At 41.4% G+C, this 26,613-nt stretch overlaps 1 protein-coding gene and 1 long non-coding RNA gene across 3 annotated transcripts in view; both read right to left on the bottom strand.

The window, feature by feature from the left end:
- Positions 1–7,727: 7,727 nt before the first annotated feature.
- LOC112610232 lies at positions 7,728–11,641 on the bottom strand. Its single transcript, XR_003116294.1, has 2 exons — positions 11,176–11,641; positions 7,728–7,971 (listed from the first exon to the last, which is right to left on the bottom strand). It is a non-coding gene; the product is annotated as an uncharacterized LOC112610232 (long non-coding RNA).
- An 879-nt stretch (positions 11,642–12,520) lies between these two features.
- The window catches only part of NF1 (neurofibromin 1), a 292,160-nt gene continuing 278,067 nt past the window's right edge, over positions 12,521–26,613 (bottom strand). For both annotated transcript variants that reach the window (XM_025363565.1, XM_025363566.1), the window contains one exon: positions 12,521–16,188. In XM_025363565.1, coding sequence (XP_025219350.1) covers positions 16,046–16,188 — 143 coding nt within the window. In that variant the 3' untranslated portion in view covers positions 12,521–16,045. The remainder of the gene's footprint in view (positions 16,189–26,613) is intronic.

Here is a 26,613-nt window from a genome sequence, read left to right as displayed (position 1 = left end):
AGTGGCACTGGGTCTCTTGCTCACCGCTGTGCTGCTGGGGCCAGCAAAGCACATCACAGGCATTCTTTCTGGGGTTGTCACGTTTTTGTGGCGCACCTATGTTGTGTCGGGTATGCTAGGATGACAGTGAAAGGGGAGCAGCCACTTGCTGAACTTGATGGGGACAGTCATGGCCCAGTGTGATCTACATTGAGGTCCCAGGCTCTAGGAGCCCAAGAGGGCCTGCTGAGTGCCTACCCAAAGGTCCCTCAGAGATGGTGAGATTTATGGAGTCCTTGGGTCCTTGGACGTGGACCTGGGACCACTAAGGCTCCCATCACCTTGATCAAAGAGCTCAAAGTGCAACCCCGAGCAGAAGCAGCAAGAGAATATCCATGTCAGGACCGGCTGCAGGACTGGGAACCTCAGGGTGAAGGGGGTTGCTCCAGGAAAGCAAGAGGTCCCCATGGATAGAGTGGGAAGGTGGGGAGCCTCCTTACTGTTCTCCACTTCCTCCAGGTGACCTCTGATTCTCCAGGGGATTTCCAACAGCTGCAGCAGCCTTGTCAGGCTGGAAATATACTGGGAAATATACATGGAAGGGACAGTTGGGATTCTGGCCCCTTCTCTAGGAAGAAACAAGTTTGATCAGGTCCCTCCCCTGCTGAAAACTCAATGGCCACCATTGCCTGAGCTGGCATTGTGCAGTGTCTTCATACTCTCCTGCACTCCTTAACCCTAGTGTGGGAGCATTCAGGCTCCCTACTGCCTCCCTCTGTTTAGTGGGTGGGAGGCCTCAATCCTACTCCCTCCCAATTCCACTTTCTCTAATTCCTGTCCTTGTGTTGTGGAAGTGGCACTTCCTACAGGAAGCCTTTCATGACCACCCCCATCTTGCCCCCTTGACCACCTCTCTCATGTGCTCCTGCGGAGAGGTGAAAGTACAGACTGTGCAGCCCACTTACAGGTGCGGATAAGGCTGTGGTGAGAGTCAGTAAGTTAGTACATACATGTAAGTGTCAGAACAGTGCTGCTGGTTAGTGACAGCTATTGTCCTTGTGACTATCCTTACCATCTCTTACCCCTGTTGTCTATCACTGGAGTATCTGGGAAACTGTATGGAAGGTCGTAGGAGTGACCATGAGGTCCCTGGTAGCAGGGACTATGTCCATTTCTCTCCTGATTTCTGTAGCTCCTAAATAATGCCCATACACACATAGTTAGGGTCTGTGTAGGAATAAATTAAGGAATGGACAAATATGGTGTGGTAGCCTGAAAAATGCCCCCTTAAATGATATCTATGTAACAATCCCTGTACATCAGTGGTCCCCAACCTTTTTTGGCACCAGGGACTGGTTTCAGACAAGTCAGGGGAAGAGGATCTCGGGGTGAAACTGTTCCAACTTAGATCATCAGGCTTCAGATTCTCATAAGGGACATGCAACCTAGATCCCTCTCATGTGCCATTCACAATAGGGCTCCCACTTCTATGAGAATCTAATGCCACTGACCTGATGGAAGGTGGCGCTCAGGCGCTAATGCCCACTCACCCGGTGCTCACCTCCTGCTGTGGTTCCTGTCAGGCCATGGACTGGTAATGGTCTGTGGTCTGGGCGTTGGGACCCCTAAATGTTACCTCATTAGAAAAAGGGTCTTTGCAGATGTAATTAAGGATCTGGAGGCTGGGCGCGGTGGCTCACGCCTGTAATCCTAGCACTTTGCGAGGCTGAGGCAGGCGGATTGCTTCAGCCCAGTAATTTGAGACCAGCCTAGGCAATATGATGAAATCCTGTCTCTACTAAAAAATACAAAAATTAGTCGGGCATGGTGGCATGTATCTGTAGTCTCAACTACTAAGGAGGCTGAGGTGGGAGGATGGCTTGAGCCAAGGAGGCAGAGGTTGCCGTGAGCCCAGATCATGCCACTACATTCCAGCCTGTCTCCAAAAACAAAACAAAACAACAAAACAAAAGCAACAACAACAAAAACAACAACACCACAAACTAGGATCTGGAGATGGGGGGTTACTCTGGGTTAGCGAGGTAGACTCTTAATGCAATCACACATATTGATAAGATGGATCAGAGGCAGATTTGACACATAAAGAGAGGGTAATGTGACCACAGAGGCAGAGATTGGAGTGGTGCAGCCATGAGCCAAGGAGCATCAGCAGCCATCAGAAGCTGGAAGAGGCAAGGAGCAGAATCCCTCCCAGAGCCTCTGGAGGGCCCACAGCCCTGCTGATGCCTGGATTTGGGCCTTCTGGCCTCCAGAACTGTTACAGAATAAATTTCTGGTGTCTTAAGCCACCAAGTTTGTGGGACCTAGCACAGCAGCCATGAGAAATGAATACGGATGGTACAAATACCATGTGGAAGTTATCAAAGATTATTAAGAGCCAGGCTTTGGAATTCAAAACAGCTGAGCTGGGCACCAACATCTGTTGCTCGTTTAGCACCATGACTCTGGACAGGTTAATTTCTCTAAGCCTCAGTTTTTCTACCTTGCAGAGGTCCTCCAGGGTTTTAATTTAAAAAAGATTGTGTCATGCCTCGCCCAGTGCTTGGCACAGTACTGCACCTGGGTGATTATGTGTGGCGGTATGGAGCAGTTTGGAACCAGTCTAAAAGGGGGAACATTTCTGTATTTTCATCTGTGAGCCTTAATTTCATTGTCCATGTTGTCTGGAAATGGGGCAGGATTCAGTAACTTCCTGTTCACAACCTGCTGGGTTTGTTTTTTTTTTAAACCCATGAGTAATTATCACTTTGAAGGGGAAGAAGGTGCTGTGAACTTATTTTCCTTCTTCACTGATCCCAAAATATGTTTCTGTGAGCAAAAGCAGAGAGGCCCCTGCTGGGAGACACAGCCAGCCCTGCCTTTGGAGTGCTGACGACCCTGGCTGGACTAGGGCACACTTGGGGTGCAGGGGGGCATCTTGAGACCTCATCTTTCCTCTGCTGCATGAGCTCTTGATGTGAGGGGTATCCAGAATCTTCTCTGACCCTTAGAAGCAGGATTGCTAAAATTCCTTCCAGGATTCTAAGAAGAAATGCCAAAACCTAACTTATTCTACCCAACTGGGCTCCAGATCCTACTGTCAGCTGCAGAAATGGCCCCTGAAACTAACTTCCAGGCAGGGCACCAATATTTCCCTCCTGGCTTAGGAAGCAGTGTCCTCGGTGAGTCAAATCCACTCACATTCCCTGGCTTTGAGCCTCCTCTACTGCCCACTTCTACCTAAAAGAAAAACTCAGTCCTCAGGGTGAGCGGCAAGCAGGAAGGCCCTTTACAGTTTGATGCTCTCTGTTCTGTAAAACATGGCTGAGCAGTAACATCATCTACTATACTCAGTTTACATTTGTTGAGCACTTACTATATCCCAAGTATTGTGTGGCATAGATTCCAAGACAGTGACTCAACATGGAATTGATCAGTGAAATGCCTGGCTTGCCTTGCACATGCTGTTCCCTCTGCCTGGATTGTCCCCCCTCCACCACCCCCACTGCCATCCTTCAAATGCCACCCCCTGAAGCCTTCCCTGAGTCAGCTGCCCTTACTGCTCTGCCCTCACAGAACTTCGCAGACCCTACAGTGTGTTCATGATGCACACACAGGGATGCCCTGCGCATCGGCTGTCTCCCCTGGCCGGGGCACCCAGCTGTCTTCCCAGGGATGATGGGATCATTCCAAGATTAGGAAAACAGACACAGGGTAAAGAGCCGAGAGTTAAGAGGCAGGTGTAGGAAGTGCTGTCAGAGCCGTAGGAGGAGAGGGAACAGGTGCCTGGAAGCCCAAAGAGGTGAGGAAAATTACTGAATTATAGTTAAGTATGCACATCCTTCACCATGTATTTTTTTTTTGAGATGGAGTCTCACTCTTGTTGCCTAGGCTGGAGTGCAATGGCATGATCTCAGCTCACTGCAACTTCTGCAATGTTCAAGTGATTCTCCTGCCTTAGCCTCCCGAGTAGCTGGGATTAGAAGGTGCCCGTCAACACGCCTGGCTTTTTTTTCTTCTTTTAGATGGAGTTTCGCTCTTGTTGCCCAGGCTGGAGTGCAATAGGGCGATCTCAGCTCACTGCAACCTCTGCCTCCCAGGTTCAAAGCGATTCTTGTGCCTTAGCCTTTCAAACAGCTGGGATTAAAGGCACATGCCACCATCCCTGGCTAATTTTGTAGTTTCAGTAGAGACAGGTTTTTCCATGTTGGTCAGGCTGGTCTCGAACTCCCGACCTCAGGTGATCCACCCGCCTCGGCCTCCCAAAGTGTTGGGATTACAGATGCGAGCCACCACGCCCGGCTACTAATTTTTTGTATTTGCAGTAGAGATGGGGTTTCACCATGTTGGCCAGGCTGGTCTTGAACTCTTGACCTCAGGTGATCCACCCACCTCGGCCTCCCAAAATGCTGGGATTACAGGCGTGAGCCATTGCGCCTGGCCACCTGAGAGCTGCTTGAGAGCAAGGACCATTCCCCATCAACCTTGTTAACCTTGAAAGGTTGCAAGCTGTTGAGTAGAAGTCATAAAACAACGGTGAAGGTTTGGGGTTGACCTACGGAGTTGACAGCAGTTCACCTGCACCACTCTAAACTAGTTATGCTGATACTTCCCTAAGGAAGGAAAACAAACCCAGCTCCCTGTAATCCAAATTAGGTAAAGAGCTACCTTTTGATAAAAGGAAAAAGATAAAGGTAAAAACATCCAAGAGGTGGTAGTTAATGTAATACCTAAATAAACTCTGCTCTCATAAACACCCTTTTTAGTACAATTAAAAGTAAGCATTATCCTCATCTCTTAAAACCCTTTTTGTTTTCGAAGCAATAATGATCATTGTAAAATGCTCAGAAAATAGACACAAAGGCTTGGCGTGGTGGCTCATGCCTGTAATCCCAGCACTTTGGAAGGCCGAGGCGGGCAGATCATGAGGTCAGGAGATAGAGACCATCCTGGCAAACATGGTGAAACCCCATCTCTACTAAAAATGCAAAAAATTAGCTGGGCGTGGCGGCGGGCACCTGTAGTCCCAGCTACTTGGGAGGCTGAGGCAGGAGAATGGTGTGAACCCGGGTGGCGGAGCTTGCAGTGAGCCGAGATTGCACCACTGCACTCCAGCCTGGGCGACAGAGCGAGACTCCGTCTCAAAAAAGAAAAAATAAAATAAAATAAAATAGACACAAAAAGGAATAAGTGAGCCATACATATTGTTAACATTGAATATATTTCCTTTTCTTTATCCTATGCAAAAACTATATACATATATTTGTATTTACGTAATTGGGAATTAGCCCTCTTATGTGGTTTTAAAACTCTTGATTTTATTGGAAGTCCCCTCCCAAAATTTAAATATTATTAGGCCTTTTTTTATACTTTGTTTTAGGGTACATGTGCACAATGTGCAGGTTTGTTACACATGTATTCATGTGCCATGTTGGTGTGCTGCACCCATTAACTCGTCATTTACATTAGGTATATCTCCTAATGCTATCTCTCCCCTCTCCCCCCACCCCACGACAGGCCCCAGTGTGTGATATTCCCCTTCCTATGTCCAAGTGATCTCATTGTTCAATTCCCACCAATGAGTGAGAACATGTGGTGTTTGGTTTTCTGTTCTTGCGATAGTTTGCTGAGAATGATGGTTTCCAGCTGCATCCATGTCCCATATTAGGCCATTTTTAAAGGCTGCATAAGGAAGTGGTCAGCCTCCAGAAGGTGCTGGATGAATGTAGATAATTTAACCAATATTTTGGTTGTCTTCAGGTTTTCTGATATTATAATACTTTGATGAAAATCTTCACTCTTTTACCATTTGTTTCTCCGGGCTAGATTCCTAATTTCTAGGGCAAATGGTATGGATTTTTTTTTTTTTTTTTTTTTTTTTGAGACGGAGTTTCGCTCTTGCTGCCCAGACTGGATGCAATGGTGCAATCTCGGCTCACCTCAGCCTCCGCCTCCCAGGTTCAAGTGATTCTTCTGCCTCAGCCTCCTGAGTAGCTGGGATTAACAGGCATGCACCACCACGCGCAGCTAATTTTGTATTTTTAGTAGAGATGGGGTTTCTCTGTGTTGGTCAGGCTGGTCTCAAACTCTCGACCTCAGGTGATCCGCCTGCCTCGGCCTCCTGAAGTGCCGGGATTACAGGCATGAGCTACCGCACCTGGCCAGTATGGACATTTTTAAGGCTGGTAATACGGAGAGATGAGGCTACGTGCAGGAAGAACTCATCGCACCAGATTCTTGACCTGCACCAAGTATTAGTTAAGTATGTCTTCGCTAATGTGACAATGAAAATTTGTATGAGGCATCCCATTGTTTCAGTTTGCATTTTTTTAACTAATGAGTGTGATGACCTTTTCCATCATAAATAGGAGTTGGTACAGTATTTCTGTGGATTGGCCATTCATGTCCTTTGCCCATTCTTCTTTCTACTTAGGTGTTTTCTTTAGATGGATTTTTATGAACTCTTTATAATTCCCTATTGGTTGACCTTTTAATTTTGTGTGTGATTTTTTTGGACATGGGGACATGTTAATGTTAGGAAGTCAATGCAGGACCCTTAGGATTTCTGCTTTTAAGCTTAAACACTGCCTTTTTTTTTTTTTTTTTTTTGAGACGGAGTCACCCAGGCTGGAGTGCAATGGCATGATCTCAGCTCACTGCAACCTCCACCTCCCGGGTTCAAGCGATTCTCCTGTCTCAGCCTCCTGAGCAGCTGGGATTGCAGGTGCACATCGCCACGCCCGGAAATGTATTGTATTTTAGTAGATAGGCCCATATTGCCCAGGCTGGTCTTGAACTCCTGAGCTCAGGCAATCCACCCACCTCGGCCTCCTAAAGTGCTAGGATTACAGGCATGAGCCACCGCACCCAGCACTTACACTGCTTTTAAGCTTACAAAGTCCTTCCCAGTTGTAGGAGTCATTAATGTTCTTGGCCAACGTTTCCAGCTCTTTTCCTTTTGGACAGAGGAAGATAGTGATTTTTGACCCTTGTGACTTTGTGAAGCTGTGTGTCAAGTTCTGGCAGTGACTGTGAGAAGTAACAGTACATCTGGCCTCAAGCCTTTAATTGCTGATGCAAGAGCTTCCAGATGCTGCTCTGTCCAGTCTAGCAGTCAGTAGCCACATGTTAACTATTCACATTTAATTAATATAAAAGTTTAGTTCCCCATTCTCACCACATTTCAGGTGTTCAATGGCCACATGTGGCTAGTGGCCACTGTCCTGGACAGTGCAGATATGGAACTGGTAATACAGAAAGATGAGGCCAAGTGCAGGAAGAACTCATTGCACCACACTCTGGACTTGCACCAATATTATCTTTGCTAATGTGACAAATGAAAATGGAACCCCTCTGTTTCAGCTACCAGCAGAACATTTCCATCATCACAGTGGCTGGACAGTGTAGCCTGAGCTCCTTCCCTCTGGCATGATGGCTGGCAATCTGTAGATCAAATGAGTGAGTGATCAGATATGGCTGATCACTCAGTCTGGAGTCCCAGGAAATCAGGGTGAGCAGAGCCTCCTGATAATAGGCGATGGACATGTAGCAGAGGTGAGAAATAAGCTTTTGTGGCTTTGAAGCCAATACACTTTTGGAATTACTCATGCTTTTCTTTGTAAATAAAAAAATCAAAGCATAATCTGGACCTTCTAGCCTGTTCCACTCTATTTACTCTAATTACCATTAGTATTTAAGCATTTAAAAATTTGTTCTACTATCTAGTAAGGAAAGTTTTCGACTACCCGTTGTTAGCCATGCTTTCCTGTTTATTCCACAAGGTGAAGAATATTTTCCAAAGATCATTTTGTCTGGATACACTCTCTTCTTGTTGGCATCTTGATTAGAATTGTATTAAGCCAGTTCATTTATTTTGGAAGATCTGGCATTCAACGATACTCAGTTTTCCAACTCAGGACTGTGGTCTGTCTCTCCATTTGCTGCAGTCTCCTTTCAGCCCAGCCCCCTCACATGCCTGCCTGCTGAGGAGTGCTGTGCGGAGAAAAATAAGCAGCAATGAGAGAAAATTGAGAACAACATAGTGACTTTTATAAAGCAAAACTAATTCGTTTTAAAGAACTGTACTTTATCCTGTGATTCCCTCCCCCGCTACTCAGAGTTGAAATGGCATTTTACAAAAAAACCTATGTTAGATATATTTTTTCTGGTTTCTAAATGCGTAAGTTGATGAAATACGTTTTGGAAATTTTACTGATGGGTGAAATCTCAAAGTCTGGATTAGAATTTTCAATAGGTCTTTATTACACAGGTCACCTTTATTTTGTTAGGGATTTTGCATTGGGGTTGCTATGGTGAATGGGGTCTTTTTTTCCCCCATTATTCTATTTATATAGTTCCTTATAACATAAAGCCTTCAGTGTTATTCAACAACTATCTATTGAGCACCTTTGAACAATGCATGTTCCCTACACTGGAAGGCTCATAGTCCTAACCAGAGACATAGGAAGATAGTTGATGATTACGTTGTTGTTGTATAGAAAAGCTGTCACAGAAGCAATAGAAGGGCTCTCAGCCAATGGGAGATCAGAAATCTTTCCCAAGAGGTGCTGGTACTCAAACTGAGTGACAACAAGGCACCCAGAAAATGTTTTGCTGAATGACTGACTGCTGCACATTAGAAAAGACTTGGTATTTTGATAACGAATTTTTGCCTCCTGTAGAATCCTAGATATGAGTAAGGGTGGTATTTGTGGAGTCTTTTTTTTTTTTTTTTTTTTGAGACGGAGTCTCGCTCTGTCGCCCACGCTGGAGTGCAGTGGCGCGATCTCTGCTCACTGCAAGCTCCGCCGCCTCCCGGGTTCACGCCATTCTCCTGGTCAGCCTCCCTAGAAGCTGGGACTACAGGCACCCACCACCACGCCCGGCTAATTTTTTTGTATTTTCAGTAGAGACGGGTTTCACCGTGTTCGCCAGGATGGTCTTGATCTCCTGATCTCGTGATCCGCCCGCCTCGGCTTCCCAAAGTGCTGGGATTACAGGCATGAGCCACCGCGCCTGGCCTGTGGAGTCTTTTTTAATGAAGGCACAGATCACCTAATTCCTTTCTGCCTTCCAGTCACAAATTACCAAATTGCAAAGAATATCTCTTTACCATCAATTTCTTTCTACTTCAACTTTGGGCCAGACTCAAAACATTTATAATTGCTAGGATAGAAAAAGTGTTGCTATTTTTGTGGTCTGGGACTAAGACATATCTTCATGTACATTTTTTTTTTTTTTTTTCCCTTGAGACTGAGTTTCGCTCTTGTTGCCCAGGCTGGAGTGCAGTGGCACAATCTCGGCTCACTGCAACCTCTGCTTCCCGGTTCAAGCGATTCTCCTGCCTCAGCCTCCCCAGTAGCTGGGATTACAGGCATGTGCCACCACGCCCAGCTAATTTTGTATTTTTAGTAGAGATGGGGTTTCTCCGTGTTGGTCCGGCTGGTCTCGAACTCCTGACCTCAGGTTATCTGCCCGCCTCAGCCTCCCAAAGTGTTGGGATTACAGGTGTGAGCCACTATGCCTGGTCCATATACTTTTTAAATGTAGAAAATTAGGCTGCATTCCCCAACGTGGGACAAAAGAATGGAGAAAAATAACACAAGAAGCCAATCTGTGTTGTGCTGCTTTCTGCCTAAACATTTCTCTGCTACTTGCCCTCCCTGGGCCAGTCTTTTTTTTTTTTTTTGAGACAGAGTCTCGCTCTGCCGCCCAGGCTGGAGTGCAGTGGTGCGATCTCAGCTCACTGCAAGCTCTGGTCCCAGCTTCACGCCATTCTCCTGCCTCAGCCTCCCAAGTAGCTGGGACTATAGGTGCCCGCCACCATGCCCGGCTAATTTTTTTTGCATTTTTAGTAGAGACGGGGTTTCACCGTGTTAGCCAGGATGGTCTTGATCTCCTGACCTCGTGATCCGTCTCTGGGCCAGTCTCTTAATGGCCTTGATTACCTTCTGTCCATTAAATACTCCAAAACCCTATTTTCAACTGCTCACTGGACATATTTCAACCTGGACAAACTTCTTGGTCATTTTTCAAGATCCACCTCCTCAGTTGCCAACCATGCCAGTCATTCCATGACCCTCTAAGAACCCCATCCACACCTTGGGACACTGTGGTCATTGTTTGGGTGGCTGTTTTCCCCACTAAGTCATGAAGTCATAGAGGGCAAAGGCCAAGCTTTCTTCTTTTGTATTTACAATTATAACCAACGGAAAATGTTTCTTTGAACAATCAGCTAAGGTTACATCTGTCAACATTTTCTTCCTTTAAAAATATTAATTTAGGCAATGCTTTCTGAACTTCTCAGCAGGAAAGGGCCCTATTAAGATTCCAGTGTGACTGTCTTATTTTATATGGAGGAAGTGGCCAGTGGGGAAAGTTCTGAACCTTGTAACCCCAGAAGTTTAATGCCCTTGATCACTACTAGCTTGATTGTCAGCATAAAGACATAGTAAAGGACCTAGAATAATTTTGCAATATGACCTTTTTGAGAAAATTTTAAAAGACAAAATAATTTGGCCCAATGTAGGTAAACTGTATCAAGCTGCCTTCCATTCACAAATTACAAAGAAAGTATCTCTACCATCAATTTCTTTCTACTTCAATTTTGGGCCAGACTCAAAACATTTATAATTGCTAGGATAGAAAAATATGCATCCACATATGCATATGTAGTACGTATGCACACACACAGTATAAACAGATTTTTAGAAGATAATTCTTTTAAAAAGCCAAACCAACTGATTAAAATTATACCTCCACATTACTTTATGAAACTTATGATCAGCCAGCACTTCTGAAAGAACAAAATGTGAGAGATTCAAACCAACAGTGACTATGTTGCTGTAGTATGTTTTTGTTTTGTTTTGCTTTTTAAAGACAATCTCAGGCAATCTCAGCTCACTGCAACCTCCACCTCCCGGGTTCAAGTGATTCTCTTGCTTCAGCCACCTGGTAGCTGGGATTATAGGCATGAGCCACCATGCCCAGCTAATTTTTGTATTTTTAGTAGACGGGGTTCACCGTATTTCCTAAACTCCTGACCTCAAGTGATCCGCCCGCCTTGGCCTCCCAGTGTTGGGATTACAGGCATGAGCCACTGCGCCCGGCCAGTTCTAATACTTACAGAAACATAATCAACATTGCAAAAGGGCTTCTTTTAAAATGGCAGCTAGAAGGGTCTTAAGTGGAACTCACCTGAATATGAAGACTGATTTTCTAACGAAGACAGGTTTGGCAGATTACTTGGGGCAATTAATTGCCCTTTAAAGAATTTGGATGCAGCTCTGTCGGAGGCTGTTCTGATGAGCAGTGAGCAGGTTAAGAAGTGCCACTGGTAGTCAAGGGATAATTCGTAATGAAGGAAAATTCCCAAGATGCCTGCCACCACTAGGGGCTTCCCTTGGTGATGGTGGGGATGGACTACTTTGTGGAAGAAGAGGAGTACTGAGATGCTACCACTTGGTTGTAGGTTTTTTACTATTATTCCAGAACCTCTGGCCCCTCCTCAAAATCCCATGGGAATCAGCTCTTCAAGCCAGGCAGGTTTGGAATTGCTAGACTAGCCTAAGGGTGTCCCAGAAAGCAAAGCAAACAACAGGCAGAGAGGCCCATACAAGATGTACTAAGTGGCCCAGGTCCTCAGGAAGCTTGTTGTCCAGGAAGGGAGAGCTCTGATCTAGAGGGTCACTACCCTAAAAACATCCCCTAGTTTGGACTAAGATGCTTTAGGCTACAGGGAAAAGGCAGCTATTTGCAGTATTTGAGTTTTCAGTTCTCTACTCCAGTGGTCTTTAAACCACTGGGTGCTCAGTAAAATCGCTTAAGAAGTTTAAACACACACTCTTTCTCCCAACAGCCCATCTTTGGAGAGTCTGCCTTTACCTTGGGGGACTGGGATGGGGACCAGTGTATTAGCAAGCTCTCCAGGTGAGGTACCCCTATTTTCCAAGCCTGCCCATAAACAGACCAGTACTTGCCTCAGACCTGTAGGTATCTGTCACATGGTCTTTTTTAGTCCTTTGTTCAACATCGGACACTGTTACCCTTCTGAGGATAGCTCTGTCTTGCCCACTGGGTGTGGGTTGTGTTCTTTCTCCACTGATTGGGGGAGGTACTCCACATAATCAAGTAAGTGAAATAGTAACATGGGGCAGCTGAGCCAGGGGAGGTGGTTTACATTGTGTACACGTTTAGTGTCACAGAAGATTCTACAGCAGGAAAGCTGAAAAGTTGGAGAGAACTGCCCTCTGGTCAATCTTGGGATGCCCTGGACATTTCTGACTGGCTTCATTTTAACAGAAGCCAGCCTATCCCAGAGAATAGACTCACCTGAGTTTGGCAGGCCCTAAAAAAGCATTTCACCAAAATATTTCACTTTTAGTGTGGAGAACTTCTGGAAGTGGATCTTTCTCATGGGGAGTAGGAGAGCCAAAAACATCCTTAAAGAAAATGGCCTTAATGTTTCAAAAGATTGGGAGGACTGGGGGGAAGTAAGAAAACAGAGCTTGATACATGTGAAGAAATTAAATAACTCCTCATATCTTAGAGCAGATTGAATTTACATTTTACTTAAAAAAGGGGGGATGGGGGAAGTACATACACAAGGAGGAAAATGGGGTGAGGAACAATAAAGATCTGAAATGGATTTCTACAATTTTCCCCTACAATGATCGATTTTGTCTGTTGGGCAGTATTTTTCCTGCTGGCGTACAACTGCTTACGGTATTAACAAAGTTGTAGACAAAGGAACTGCCAAAGTTTAGGCCCGGATGGAAAGGACAGTATGTTATCATATACAATTTTAGTTTACAATACACAGCATTTTCTTTAAATGATGTAACGCAGTCGCAAAAAGGAGTTAACAATACTAACACGAGAATAATCAAATTTTTGTTGTTATCCATGTGCAGCAACTAACTGCTTTACAAAAAAGCAAAATAATACAATATATCATCACATGTATTTACAGTGTAGTAAATATACTTTTTTGTCAAATTTTACACAAACTATTTACAAGTGAATATACTGCATTAAAAAAAAATTGTGTGGCTGACACTAAGAATGAATTTTTGCCTAAATCCATTGCATAACATTGAGTAAGACATGCCTCATTATGCCTGGGAGTCGGGGAAGGATGTAGAAACAAAACCAAACAACAAAAACCCCAAACAACACTGAAAACCCCTAAAACCTACAAACCTGGGACGGTTGCTGGCTGGCACTCTTGTCTCCCCGACTAGGACACAGGATAGAAGCTGACTGTTTAGGATGTGTCCTGGGCACCTGGCTCAGTCATGAACAGGTGTTGAGTGAATGGAAGATAGAGCTGTAGCCACTTTGCCCCAAATCTAGTGAATTGCATCTGCATCTTGGCAACTAAAGGCACGCCCCTCAGACGTGAGTACTGGCATAACAGGTAGATTATCCAGGACAAAAACATGACTGAGTTCCTGTTTTCCTCTTTAACAAGTCAGGGGAAACATCTACAAACCAAAACAAATTACTTACAATATTCTTAACAGAACTTATGTCAATTACACAAAAATGGGCAACTTGCTCTAAACTTCAGAATTTCTTTTATAGATTACAAGTATGAAGACTAAAAAAGTGTTGCATTTCTCACGGGACACATAGTGGTGAGAGGTTTATCTCATGTACATTTTAGTTACTTGGAAAGCTAGATTTTCCTCAAAAGTCAGAAGTTCTTTAAACAGGGTAAATTTTAAACCTTAGTAAGTTTTCAAATTCCTAGGATGTACTTACTAGTCAAAGGTATTTCTGCATTTCAAAAGCGGCTCAATTTTGATTTGTGCCAACGCTGATCATTTCAGGGGGTATGAAATACTATACCTTGGTAAACTTGTTTATGGAAATATCGATATTTTTAACAGTAAAACCTCTGCAAGTTTCTCTATTTTGATGGAAGAGCAAAATAGCATAACACCCACTATCATATGCACCAAACCAACAAACAAAAAAAAGAAAAACATGGAACTAAAGTTATCAAAGGCTTACACTGCCTGCTATTCTAGGGCCTAGAAACTGTGAAACTTACCCCAGAAACACTGGGTTGTGGGAGAGCCAAGACCATGATGGCAGCTTGGCATCCTTGGCACTGGGTTACTGATCTATTTCTAAACTCAGTTCTAATTTCAGCTTTTATATATAGTCTTAGTTGCTCTGTCATTATAGACATTTTCTTCTAATGCAGCCTCTACAATAGTTTAAAAACAAAAGTTTAGTAAATTGCACCTGTCTTCAGTATTTCCAATAATGCTATGGTAAACTCATTAAGAACACTACAGTTTTCCTTCCTTTTATTTTGGCAAATAATTCTTACTTTTCCCAGGACTGTAAACAAATTAAAAAAATTAAATTCTTGTTATTTCTGAGTATCAAAAACAATTTTATTTACATTAACATATTACATTGTTACTGTGTGGATAAATGTGAAATGTATTATATTATTAAAATCAGAACACTTAAATGTACCATTATTTATTGAATTAGCTGTGGAATTTAATTTACTGAAATCCTCTAATGAAACAGCACTACAGGAAACTCCCCTCTCCCCTAGGTTTATTTTCCCTCCTCTCAAAGTCATTATATCTTAACATATAAAGGGAACCTGGGAGTAGAGGGATTAATATCTTTTCGTAATAAATATGGTTTAGTTCTAAATTGGAACATCCAGATACCAATATGCTCACTGAAGTAAAATTATTTTGTATACTGCAGGTACCACAAAGAAATTGGATCTGCATTATTATGAAAATTCCAATGCCATGATAATCCATACCACCCGTATAGCAGCAACTCTAATGGCCCCCCTATTGTCATACTAATGCAGGCTGACCAGTCTTTTCACAGTGATTAAATGCAATTCTAGCATATATAACCTACATGTTTTCTTAAAGAGGTTTCCGATTTTTCTGGAGAGGAGGAGGAAGATTAAAAGACATTCAAAATACATCTTATCAAAGAAATTTATAATATACACCATACTCTATTCTTGGAAATTATTTAACAAAATAAAAATATCAGCTACCCTAAATGTCACGTACCATTCCATTTTGCTATGGAGCTAATGCAAATATCTATGAAAATTACCTTCTGGGAACAATTTTCAACTCTTTGTTCACTGATTACCCTGCTCAGAATTATTTAGGAAAGAAGAGGGGGAGGGAAAAATAGACATATATATATATAAAATTACTATACTTAGTATAGTTTTGGTTTACAAAAAAACAAAACACAAAAGACCACCTTTAGCAAAATTAAAAATTAAAAGATAATCAACTGGAGAAAAAGAATAAACTAGTTTGGATGACTGAGTTTGGGTAAGGACTTAGAAGCCATAGTTTTAATTCAGTAATGTTAAGATACATGTGGTCACACTTATTTTCCTGTAATTATTGCTAATACTCAAGTGTTAGTATTTCTTAAGAATCCACTATATGAAATTTCCCTGCCCTCCCCTGCCAAGTACCTTGTCTGTGGCTTTATGGTGTCAAGTCACTGAGGCTTGACCTTTATGGTTCTTTCAGTTTTGTAAGGTTAAAAAAAAAGTCCACAGCTAAAAGATTAAACATACTGGAGTTATAATACTATTTCTCTCATAAACTTGTATCTTGAAAAGTGTATAAATAGGACTAACACTTTACTCTGTAGGATGAAGAAGGGAAAACCACAGAAGGCAGAGCTCTGTGCAAATGGCTTTCGTTGCTGGCCAGTAGTAGCAGTATTCAAGAATTTATCCTCTCTTACAATTGAGATGATCTCAGTTAAAGTTTCCTGACCTCCCACTTTCTTTGCAGTTGTTCTGAACACTCACACATACCAGATACACGCCAAAAGTAGAAGAAAAAAAGTTAAAGAAAAGGCAGCATTAAATTTAGGCAATGCTTCCAAAAGTTGATCATCTGGCAACATGGCAAACTGGATAGGTTCATTATAAAACAGGAAGTGCAGCATTACAACATGGGGGGATGGGGCAAGGACAGGGAAGGGGTCACTAGTGAAGAGCCCATGTTAAGTTGACTTTAAAAAAGAAAGCAAGCAAGCTTCACACGATCTTCTTAATGCTATTACGTTTGAAACTGCCAGCGCTTCTTTGCTTCTGCACTTGGCTTGCGGATCCGTGGCGAGTTCGTCCACTGTTACAGTGGCCAGTGGTAGGGGAGAGTTCAACGTTCTCCTTGTCGATTCCTGGAGAAAAACAGAATAGCCAGTTACTTCTTCTCTTCCTTCCAGGACTGAATTTCATTATAGTCATGTGTCACTTAACAACGGGGACACATTCTAGGAAACGATCATTAGGCGATTTTGCCTGTGCAAATATTGTGGAGCGTACTTACATGAACTTAGATGGCATAGTCTACTACACACCAAGGCTATACGGTACAGCCTATTTCTCCCAGGCTACAAACCTGTACAGCAGGTTACCATATTGTGTACTGTATGTGGTTGTAACACAATGCTAAGTATTTGTATATCTAACATAGAAAAGGTACAGTAAAAATACAGTATTATAATCTTTCAGGACCACTGTCTATATGTGTTCTGTTGTTGACTGCAATGTTGTTATGCAGCACATGACTATATTTGTGATAAGATACAACCTGGCAAATTGTTTTTGCACATTTCATTTTAATAGTCAATTGCTAGAATGTTTTAAGTTAATGTCACATGGAAAACTTCACATTTTGTTAGGCAAAGTTTGCTATCATAGCAGAAACTAGCACAAGAAAAATGAAAAGAGAAGTTGCAAGGAAAAGCTAGAGGCAGGCAGGCTTGAACTAAATGAAAGGCTAGCAGCCACCAGGGAAGACTAGTGCTCTTTCCTCCAAATCATACCAGAAACTTCCAGCAGAGGTCAGCTTCTAGCCTTATTCATATCCTCATTCATATTTATAAACAGAATATACTCTCCAGCAGCAGAAAGTACTGATCTTTCCAGCAAATTTGTCTCTTCAAAGAAAACTCAGATGCTTTTTATTTTTTAAATCACAGTGCTTGTCCCAAAGAAACTATTTACTGAGAAAATAATATATCACAAAGGTCATACTGTAGAATCTTTGCTTCTTTTCAGCTATGGCAAGTCATTTCACATTCTGCAACCTTAAACAAATGCCATTTATTTCTCTTGAGGAGATTAAAACTCCAAAAGCCGGGCCTAACAGTGATTATTTATTTGTTTATTTATTTAGAGACAGGGTCTTGCCCTGTTTGTTGCACAGGCTGCAGTGCAGTGGTGTGATCACAGCTCACTATAACCTTAACTTCTGGGCTCAAGCCATCCTCTCGCCTCAGCCTCCCAAACAGCTAGGACTACAGGTGCATGCCACCATGCCCAGCTAATTTTAAAATTTTGTCTAGAGATAGGGTCTCATTATGTTGCCAAGGCTGGTCTTGAACTCCTGGTCTCAAGCAATCCTTCCATCTTGGCCTCTCAAAGTGCTGGGATTACAGGCATGAGCCACTGCACCCCATCCCAATTAATTTTATAAATAATCTAAGCAGTAACTTCAGAAAAGTAACCAGAAACTAAAATAAGATATTTATTTTTACCTATCACATTAGGAAAGATTACAAATTGGGTAACAGGACTGTGGTCACCCTTGCGGAAGTAGTGACTGAAGGGGGCATGAGGATGGCTTCTTGGGGTGCTGGTAATGTTTTGTTTCTTGATGTAGATGATGGATTTTCAAGTGTGTTTACATTTTAAAAGTTCATTAAACTGTAAACTTGCAATTTGTAAACTTTTCTGTTACTCATCAATAAAATATACCCCCAAAATTAGACTGATTATACCTACTTCTGGCATAACTTTTGGTGGGAGAGCAAATAGCTGCAGAACGTTTTAGTAATTTGTATCAAAATGTACATTACTGATTGATATTTACTGATACAAAAAGATGACCACAATTTTTGGAGTAGGAAAAAAACACCCACACACTGTGGGGAGAGGGGGTAGGGCTGGGTAAACATCTGCCAAAATATTTTATCTCTGTTAGAAGTCAAAGGACTAAAAAATACATTTTACCTCTGTATGGCCAGATTTCAGGTAATTTCTACTTTATTCTTCTTTATATATTGAAATTTTAAATCTCAGAATGGAAAAATTTCCATTTTTGGACAAAAAGTACTATTTCAAGTCAAGAAGTATTCATTATGTTACACAAAATGTACATAGATCTACCCAGTTAGTTATCTGTTGGCTCATGAACAGGAATTGAACTTGGGATGACCTCCCTCTAGGAGCCACTCATCTTTCATTTGGATTCAGGTCAGAATTCAACTCAAGAGTATCAGGCATCTGTAAGCACATGGCCTGGTTTACATGGGCTCAACAGGATTTGCTGTCTTGAAAATCTGAAAGGCTGTCAAAGGAACACGGGCATTTGTCAGTGACTGTTTATGAACATGTGCACTGCATCAGGCATATGAGTGCAACGAAAAACATTAGCGACATTTCTCCAGGAAGTGAGCATAGCTGAACTGCCACTGAAAATCTATTCTATTCAAATCTTTTAAAAAAACCCTTATTAAATTTTTTAAGGCTAGTCATGTTCTAATCTAATCTAACCTAATATGCATAGAAAGATGACTAGCAACATTCATGGAACTTTTCTCTGGGTAACAGAATTCTGGTCAATTTAAATTCTCTTCTATATATTTATTTGCATCCTCTCCAGAGCTATTTACAAAAGAAATAACAAAATTGAAAGAAAGCTGCTCATGATCTCTGGAATGTGCCTTGAACAACTTTGGGATGTATGTTTGTGCAGGTTCTTTTAATTGTCTTGCCTATCTCTACAAGATAAAATTCAACCCATATTTTTTCTCATCTCCTTTTCCTTCATGATGCATTATTCTGTCTCTTGCCAGAACTACTTTCTCTTTCCTTGCTTTTAAATTAACTTGCCTATGACTCCCCAACTTGTACATCCATCTTATTTCCTCTACCAAGTAAAAGCACCTAGAAGGGTAAATAAAGATCATTATTATTCATTTTTGTTTTCCTGTAAAATCTAGTTATTTTTTCAATACATTGAAAAATTATTTTCAATTAATACTGAATGAACGGAATGCTTCCATTTTAAAATGTGATAGCTAGATCCCTGTAATTCAGAGCCCCAAAGCATGCAATCCCTGATCTCCAGGGAGTAGTATAATATTTTTAGTTGAAAAGATAGACCTTTTTTTCCCCTTTGGCATCCTCCATTTAAAATTATGAATTTATCAGCGTATTTGACCTTCCATTTCCTTAAATTTGCATTTGGCCTACAAGTTTCAAGTCCAGTAATTCTGAATTGTTTAACAGGAAATAAGATTCAGGCAAAACTAGGACCTTAAAAAGACAAAGGTTTGAAACTACTTGGAGCTGGCCCGCATGCAGGACGGGCATGAAGCAAGGATGACCACTAGGAAGGCCCTGTGGCTCTCTGCCAGCAATCTGCTACCCTGGGGCTTGTTCTTGTGTGTCTTGCTACTACTAGACCATGGCCTACTCTGAGGGGAAAACAGTCATGACATGCGTGGCAATGCTTCTGTTTGGGCACAGTGTTCTTCTTGAGAATTAAAATTACATAAATTGTAGTAATGTAGATGAAGTCACTAGGGTGAAGATATCTTCACAGAAGTGCTAAGAACATTCCACTTTCTGTTTTGTGAAGCAAACAACGGTCAAACCTCAAATAGTTTTAAAGGCCTTATTTATCTCCTGTTAAATGTGAGGGTACAAAACAAGCTATAAAGTTGTTCACATACTATGACCTCAAGTATACAAAGAAAATAAACTGGAAGGAAATGCACCAAAATGTTAATAAACAGTGGTTATCTATCTTAGAATGACAGGATGGTGGGTAACTTTTTCCTTTTATTTTTCTGAATTTTCTAATTTTTTCCTAATGAGCACATTAATTAAAAATGTAAAAGTACGAGTGACTTGTCAGCCCGGTCCCTCATAACCAAAAGCTTCAACACTATGTCAAAAGTTGATATTCTACTTCTATTCTCAAATTCATTTTTCATCTAAATTCTTGTTTTTGGAATGTGTGTTTTCTTCCTACTTAGTGACCCAACTGTATAAATCATACGTAGGTAAATGTGGTGTGACTGTGATTCCTAAGTCCAGCTTCACAGCAAAGATGTTTTACTGTAAGGATCAAAGGAGAAACTAACAAAAATCTTGGACAGTCACTTAAAAAAACAATTAAAATGCATTATATTTACACCAAAATATATCTTGAAAAAGCCAAGGTAGTATGAAACAGAATGATCATAGTATCTAGTTCTGGCATTTAAGTTTCTAAGCATAATTCTCACTTGTAAGAATTTTGGCAGCATTCTTTCTTTTTATCCCCTAAAATTACATCTAGAAATCTCTCTAGAAGCTGGTGAAGGATTTCACTTCAAAATCCCATAGGAAAAACTCTCAGATTATCTGACAGACCGCTCCAATGCAGACGGAACACATCCTGCACTGGTATATGCTGTATTTTAAGTTGGTGGGAAGGCCTTGGTGCTGCACTTCTTTTCATCAAAGGCCCTTTAAAGTTTTGTGTTCTAGTCTCTCTTTTGCCCCTAAAGCATTGGCTCCCCCTTCTGGCCTTTGGTGGACACGAACAGAAAAAACTACGAAGTGGCTGACAGAAACCCAGAGGCTACCACACAAAGGAAATAAAGCTAAACTTCTGTGGTCCTGATTTGCTAGCTTAAATGACCCCACAGACACACTGTGGTCAAACATACAGCCAGTTATAAACATGCAGAGCAGAAACAGCTGGACATTCTGCACAGCAGTGTATCAGTAGTACTATGTTTCAATAAATTGTGGTGGTTCCAGATAAAGACAAAATCCTCAATAGAAGGTGTTATTGGCCAAAATTTAGTGAATTTGAGTAGTTGGGGAAAAGCATTAGATTACATTATTGTTATTTAAGTTATATGTCTATCTTCCCTGCTAGAACACGAATTCCTTGAAGGCAGGTACCAAGGTTTGTGTATTTTTACAACTAGTGATGTAGCTCCAGCCTGACAATTTTGTAGTCATCCATTTTTAAAAAACACTTCTGGTTTCCAAAACTGAAATAATCAGTTATAATAGTATCATGAAACAATAAAAGAACAGAATCACTTTTAACTCTTGAAAAGCTAAGGAAAAACGGGTTAGGTAATTTGTGAGAAGTTATACTACAAAAATGACAGACTAATAATAACTGAAATCTCCTGCCACCTGTGCAGCAGCACTAGTAGGTTACCTTAATCTGCATTTAGTTTATTTCATATGCAATATGGCAAACTTATTAGAAAACTCTTATTACGTACAGGAGAAGTCAAACATGTCAGAAGACCTAGCTTTGAGACTTGTTTGGATTGGTACTCTTACTTAGTTCTAATTCTTAATCTGTCAGTTAAGGGTAACAGCAGACTTGTCTATTTCAAAGGGTTGTTAGACAAAATATGTGAAGAATTTTTGCACACAGATAAAATAATTACTCCACAAATTAAGATGCTCCTAATATCTGTAGTAAAAGACCAGGTGATACAAAGGAGTTTTAGAACAAATACTAGGACTTTAATTTTATGCTAGAATTTGTAAAATTAGTGAAGCTAATATAAATAAGCACAAAATAGAATAAATCTTCATAGAAGAAAAGGTAGCTACAGCCTGTTTTTAAGCTATAGTAAATACATTTGTGGAGGCATGTTAAATATATACTTAGAAATATCTTTATTTTGAGCTAAATATACCAAATTGTAACTATAAGAATTTTTGTCTTGGTGCAGTGGCTCATGCCTGTAATCCCAGCATTTTGGGAGGCCAAGGCGGGCACATCTTTGAGGTCAGGAGTTCGAGACTAGCCTGGCCAACATGGTGAAACCTCGTCTCGACTGAAAATAGAAAAAAAATTTGCCGGGCTTGGTGGAACATGCCTGTAATTCCAGCTACTCAGGAGGCTGAGGCAGGAGAACAGCTTGAACTGGGGAGGTGGAGGTTGCAGTGAGCTGAGATCACACCACTGTACTCCATCCAGCCTGGGCAACAGAGAGTGACTCCGTCTCAAAAAGAAAAAAGAATTTTTAAAAACGATTTTCACCAACTGCTAACACTTCTTTTTCTGTTTAGGTGTAATCTTTTTGTATAATAATTACAGGTGAATAAAAGAAAAGGCATCTATCTATATATATATAATATATGTATATATAAAATATATATATAAAATCATATATACATATATATATGTATTTTGGAGACAGAATATCACTCTGTCACTCAGGCTGGAGTGCGGTGGTGCGATCTCGGCTCACCACCACCTCAACCTCCCCACCTCAGCCCTGTGAACAGCTTTTCATATTTTTTGTAGAGAGAGGGTTTTGCCATGTTACCCAGGCTGGTCTCGAACTCCTGGATTCAAGTGATAAGCCCGCCTCAGCCTCCCAAAGTGCTGTGATTATAGGCATGAGCCATTGCACCCAGTCATATTCCTTTTTTTAACCACAGGTGATTGAATAGACAGGCAGCTTTAATTTCTGAGGAAACACTAGGGTTGGCTTTCTATTTGGGGAAAACAAGTTATTTTCTAACCTAAAACTTCATCAAACCACATATTCTGCTCTTTCTCTATTAACTCTCTCTTGAGTTTCTTATTAATCTGCCTTTGTTAGTCCAGGACTGGGATTGCATCTTCATTGTTCAGGGTGGGTATCAGCAGCTCCTTAACTAAGGCCACACACTGGCCCTGCAATTCCTGTTAAGTACCAAGACCTTATAAAGTGGTGGCTTTACAAGTTCCTAAAGTGGCTAAGCCAGACTGAGCTTACAGGGACCGGTGAGTAAAGTCTCATGCTATGTGCCCAGGATGAGTGTTTTTGGGTAAGCAGTATTTTCGTGCAAAGATGATGAAAGTAAAGAGTACCTTGATGAGGGAACAGGTGCATGAAAACTGCTGATTTAGAGCAAGGCAGAGAAGCTTTACAAAGAATGGAAGAAAAAAACAAGTGAGTGATGTTCATAAGATTAAAAAAAGGCTGCAGTACAATTAGACGCTAGATAATTATAATGTTCCTTGGTTTTCAGAAGGAATCTGGTTTTAATTATTGAACTCTGACCATTAATTTCCTAAATTTTACAATTGGTAAATAAATGATAGAACTTACAACTTTGTAGATGTATTTTTTTTACCATTTATATTAAAATTAAGAATTTTAGTTTAAATTAAGAATTAAGCTAAAAATTAGATTTAAAAATTAGCAAGAATTATACCAAGAAATCACTCAATTTAAAATTATTTTTCTCCCTTAAACATAGGATAATAAAGAAGAAAAAGAAAACAAATCGTGAAAAAAAGGTCAGGTAATACCATAAATAATTCTCTAAAACATTAAAATCATTTCAGAGATCTTAAGTGGCCTCAAAATAGAGACCTTTAGGTTTCTTCTAAAAGGGAGATATTTCTTTTTTTTCTTTTAAAAGATGGGGGTCTCATGATGTTGCCCAGGCTGGACTTCAACTCTTGGGCTCAAGCAATCCTCCCATCTCAGCCTCCCTAGGAGCTGGGACCACAAGCACGTGCCACTTTGCCCAGCTAAGAGGGAGATATTTCAAACCTAGTAAACAGAAGTATTACTGACTCAGAGCTAAGTCTAAGTTTAGAGAAATGGTTTGGATGAAATATCCCTCCATACAGAGAGCTATCAGCACTATTGGTTTAGGAATGTTATGATCACTACCTGATCTAGCCAGCTTCTCAGGAAGAAGGTCTACATTACAGAAGCAAAGTGAGAGGATGACTGGTAGGCTTGGACGAAGCCCAGAAATAAAAATGGAAGAAAGGAATATAAAGTAACGATGAACTAAGTATGTCCTTGTTCTAAAAAATTCATGCACCAACACTAACAGTAAAATGAGCTAATCAAACGAAAAAAAGTTAAAGCCTTTTTCCTAGTAAAAAAAGAATTTAGGCCAGGCGCAGTGGCTCATGCCTGTAATCCCAGCACTTTGGGAGGCAGAGGTGGGAGGATCACAAGGTCAGGAGTTTGAGACCAGCCTGGCCAATATGGTGAAACCCCATCTCTACTAAAAATACAAAAATTAGCTGGGCATGGTAGTGGGTGCCTGTAGTCCCAGCTACTCGGGAGGCTGAGGCAGGAGAACTGCTTGATCCTGGGAGGCGGAGGTTGCAGTGAGCTGAGATTGTGCCACTGCACTCCAGCCTGGGTGACAGAGCGAGACTCCATCTCAAAAAAAAAAAAAAATTAAATCACAAATTTACTTGTTTTGTTTAAAAACGTTTTTGAGGCCGGGCGCGGTGGCTCAAGCCTGTAATCCCAGCACTTTGGGAGGCCAAGACAGGCGGATCACAAGGTCAGGAGATCGAGACCATCCTGGCTAACATGGTGAAACCCCGTCTCTACTAAAAATACAAAAAAAAAAAACTAGCCGGGCGAGGTGGCGGGCGTCTGTAGTCCCAGCTACTCGGGAGGCTGAGGCAGGAGAATGGCGTAAACCCGGGAGGCAGAGCTTGCAGTGAGCTGAGATCCGGCCACTGCACTCCAGCCTGGGCGACAGAGCGAGACTCCATCTCAAAAAAAAAAAAAAAAAAAAAAAAAAACGTTTTTGAGGTGAAAAATGTGTTATAAAACTTTTGCCATAATTATTACATGATCCTTACACCCAAATGTACCTTTGAACTATCAGGTACAACATGACAGGTATCACAATAGAGGTCAAAATAGTTGTCTATGTACATTCTACTGCCGGTTCTATTGAAGGCAGGTATCATGCCCTGGTAGCTCCTCGGCTCCCCTGGGTCTAAGAGCCCCGTGCATGTAGTAAACAATACATGTATGTAGGGTAAGTATCTGGAATTCTGGTATTTTCTACAGAGCACTATAGTATTAATCTTGTATTTAAAATAAAAAAAAGTAGTGCACACTTAGAATTTGTTAAACAACATGGATCGGAAAGAAATAACTTTCCTTCCTAGATCCATGGGCAAAAACTGTCAAGTCTCTGGTGACCAAGGATTCTAATATACACCTAACATACACCTACAAAATAGGTATTCAAATGTTTATTGAATTCAGTTATAACAATTCTCCTCTGAAGAATATCAGGAGACCCTGATAAAGTATATATCAAATTTTGATACTTTGGAAATGGATCCTATTTAATTCATTTTCTTTCTTTCCTTTTTTTATTTTTTTGAGATAGGGTCTCAATCCCAGGCAGGAGTGCAGTGGCAAGATCACAGCCCACCACAGCCTTGACCTCTCGGGCTCAGGTGATCCTCCCACCCCAGCCTCCCAAGTAGCTGGGACTACAAATGTACAAATGCATGCCACTACGCCTGGCTAAGTTTTCTATTTTTGTAGAGATGGGGTTTCATCATGTTGCCCAGGCTGGTCTCAAGCAATCCACCTGCCTCGGCCTCCCAAAAGTGCTAGGATTACAGTTGTGAGCCACTGCACTCAGCCTGGGTTTCATTTTCTAGTTCTAATCCTGGTTCTTCAATTCATGTCCAGCTCAGCTAGACTAGACCTAATAAGGATCATAATATCAAACCTGAAATATTCTTATATATCATAGAGTAAATAGATTCTCTTCAGGATGCTCTTATTGGCGTTTGAGAAAATCCTAAGAGCCAAAGTCTTACATCCATTTGGCTAAAGGGTCACAGTGAATGCAATTCTATATGCACTGAATCCCAGGTGCAGTCATTGGCTCCACTAATGCCAAATTCAATTTCTACTAGGGAGGGATTCAGAAGACAACTATTTAGGTACTTTTATATGTGGACTTGTAAAACAGCTCCCCTTAGGACGGAGAATTAGGCTATGCTAATTTGTCAAGAAGAATGCATTTTCAGAGACAACTGCTTTATGTAAGTGACTACCACTTCTCCTCAAAGCTGGTAACTAATTAAATACTACCAAAATGTTTTATTTAAGTAAGACCTAATGCAGGGGCATGAGGGGGGAAGAGGATGAGGTTCATGAATCTCTTATTTTGTTGATTTGCTAGCAGAAAATGTTGGACAAAAGAAAATACAGCTTAGTAGCTGATCCTGCTAAACACCAAAGATCTAGAATGAAGAGTTTTGCATTGACATGAAACATTTGCAGCAAAGGATTGAATGCGTGCCGATCAGCAACATTTGCTCTTTGAAATACGGCAATGGAAACTTTATCTGTTTAAATCTCAGTGTAGGTTGATGTTGGGTAATTTGATGGTAAATCAAACTTATGCTCCATATTGGGGAGTGACAAAGAACTTCTTTAAATACTACTGCTTGAGACTTTGCTGCTGGAGATAATGTTTTGGTTTCTATACAGCTAAATAGCAAAGTTGAAACACCAGACCGAGTTAGGAATCTGGACAACTTTCTTTTGGTTTTTTGATATAAGCAAACTCAGTGCCATAAAGAAATGAGGTGGCTGAGTGCTGTGGCTCACGCCTGTAATCCCAGCACTTTGGGAGGCTGAGATGGGTGGACCACCTGAGGTCAAGAGTTCGAGACCAGCCTGGTCAACATGGGGAAACCCCATTTCTACTAAAAATACAAAAATTAGCCAGGCGTGGTGGTGTGCACCTGTAATTCCAGCTACTAGGGAGGCTGAGGCAGG

Source organism: Theropithecus gelada, chromosome 16 (genome assembly GCF_003255815.1).
Source record: "Theropithecus gelada isolate Dixy chromosome 16, Tgel_1.0, whole genome shotgun sequence".
Classification (NCBI taxonomy): Eukaryota; Metazoa; Chordata; class Mammalia; order Primates; family Cercopithecidae; genus Theropithecus; species Theropithecus gelada.
Note: the sequence above shows the minus strand (reverse complement) of the source record. Positions and strands in the feature narration are given on the sequence as shown.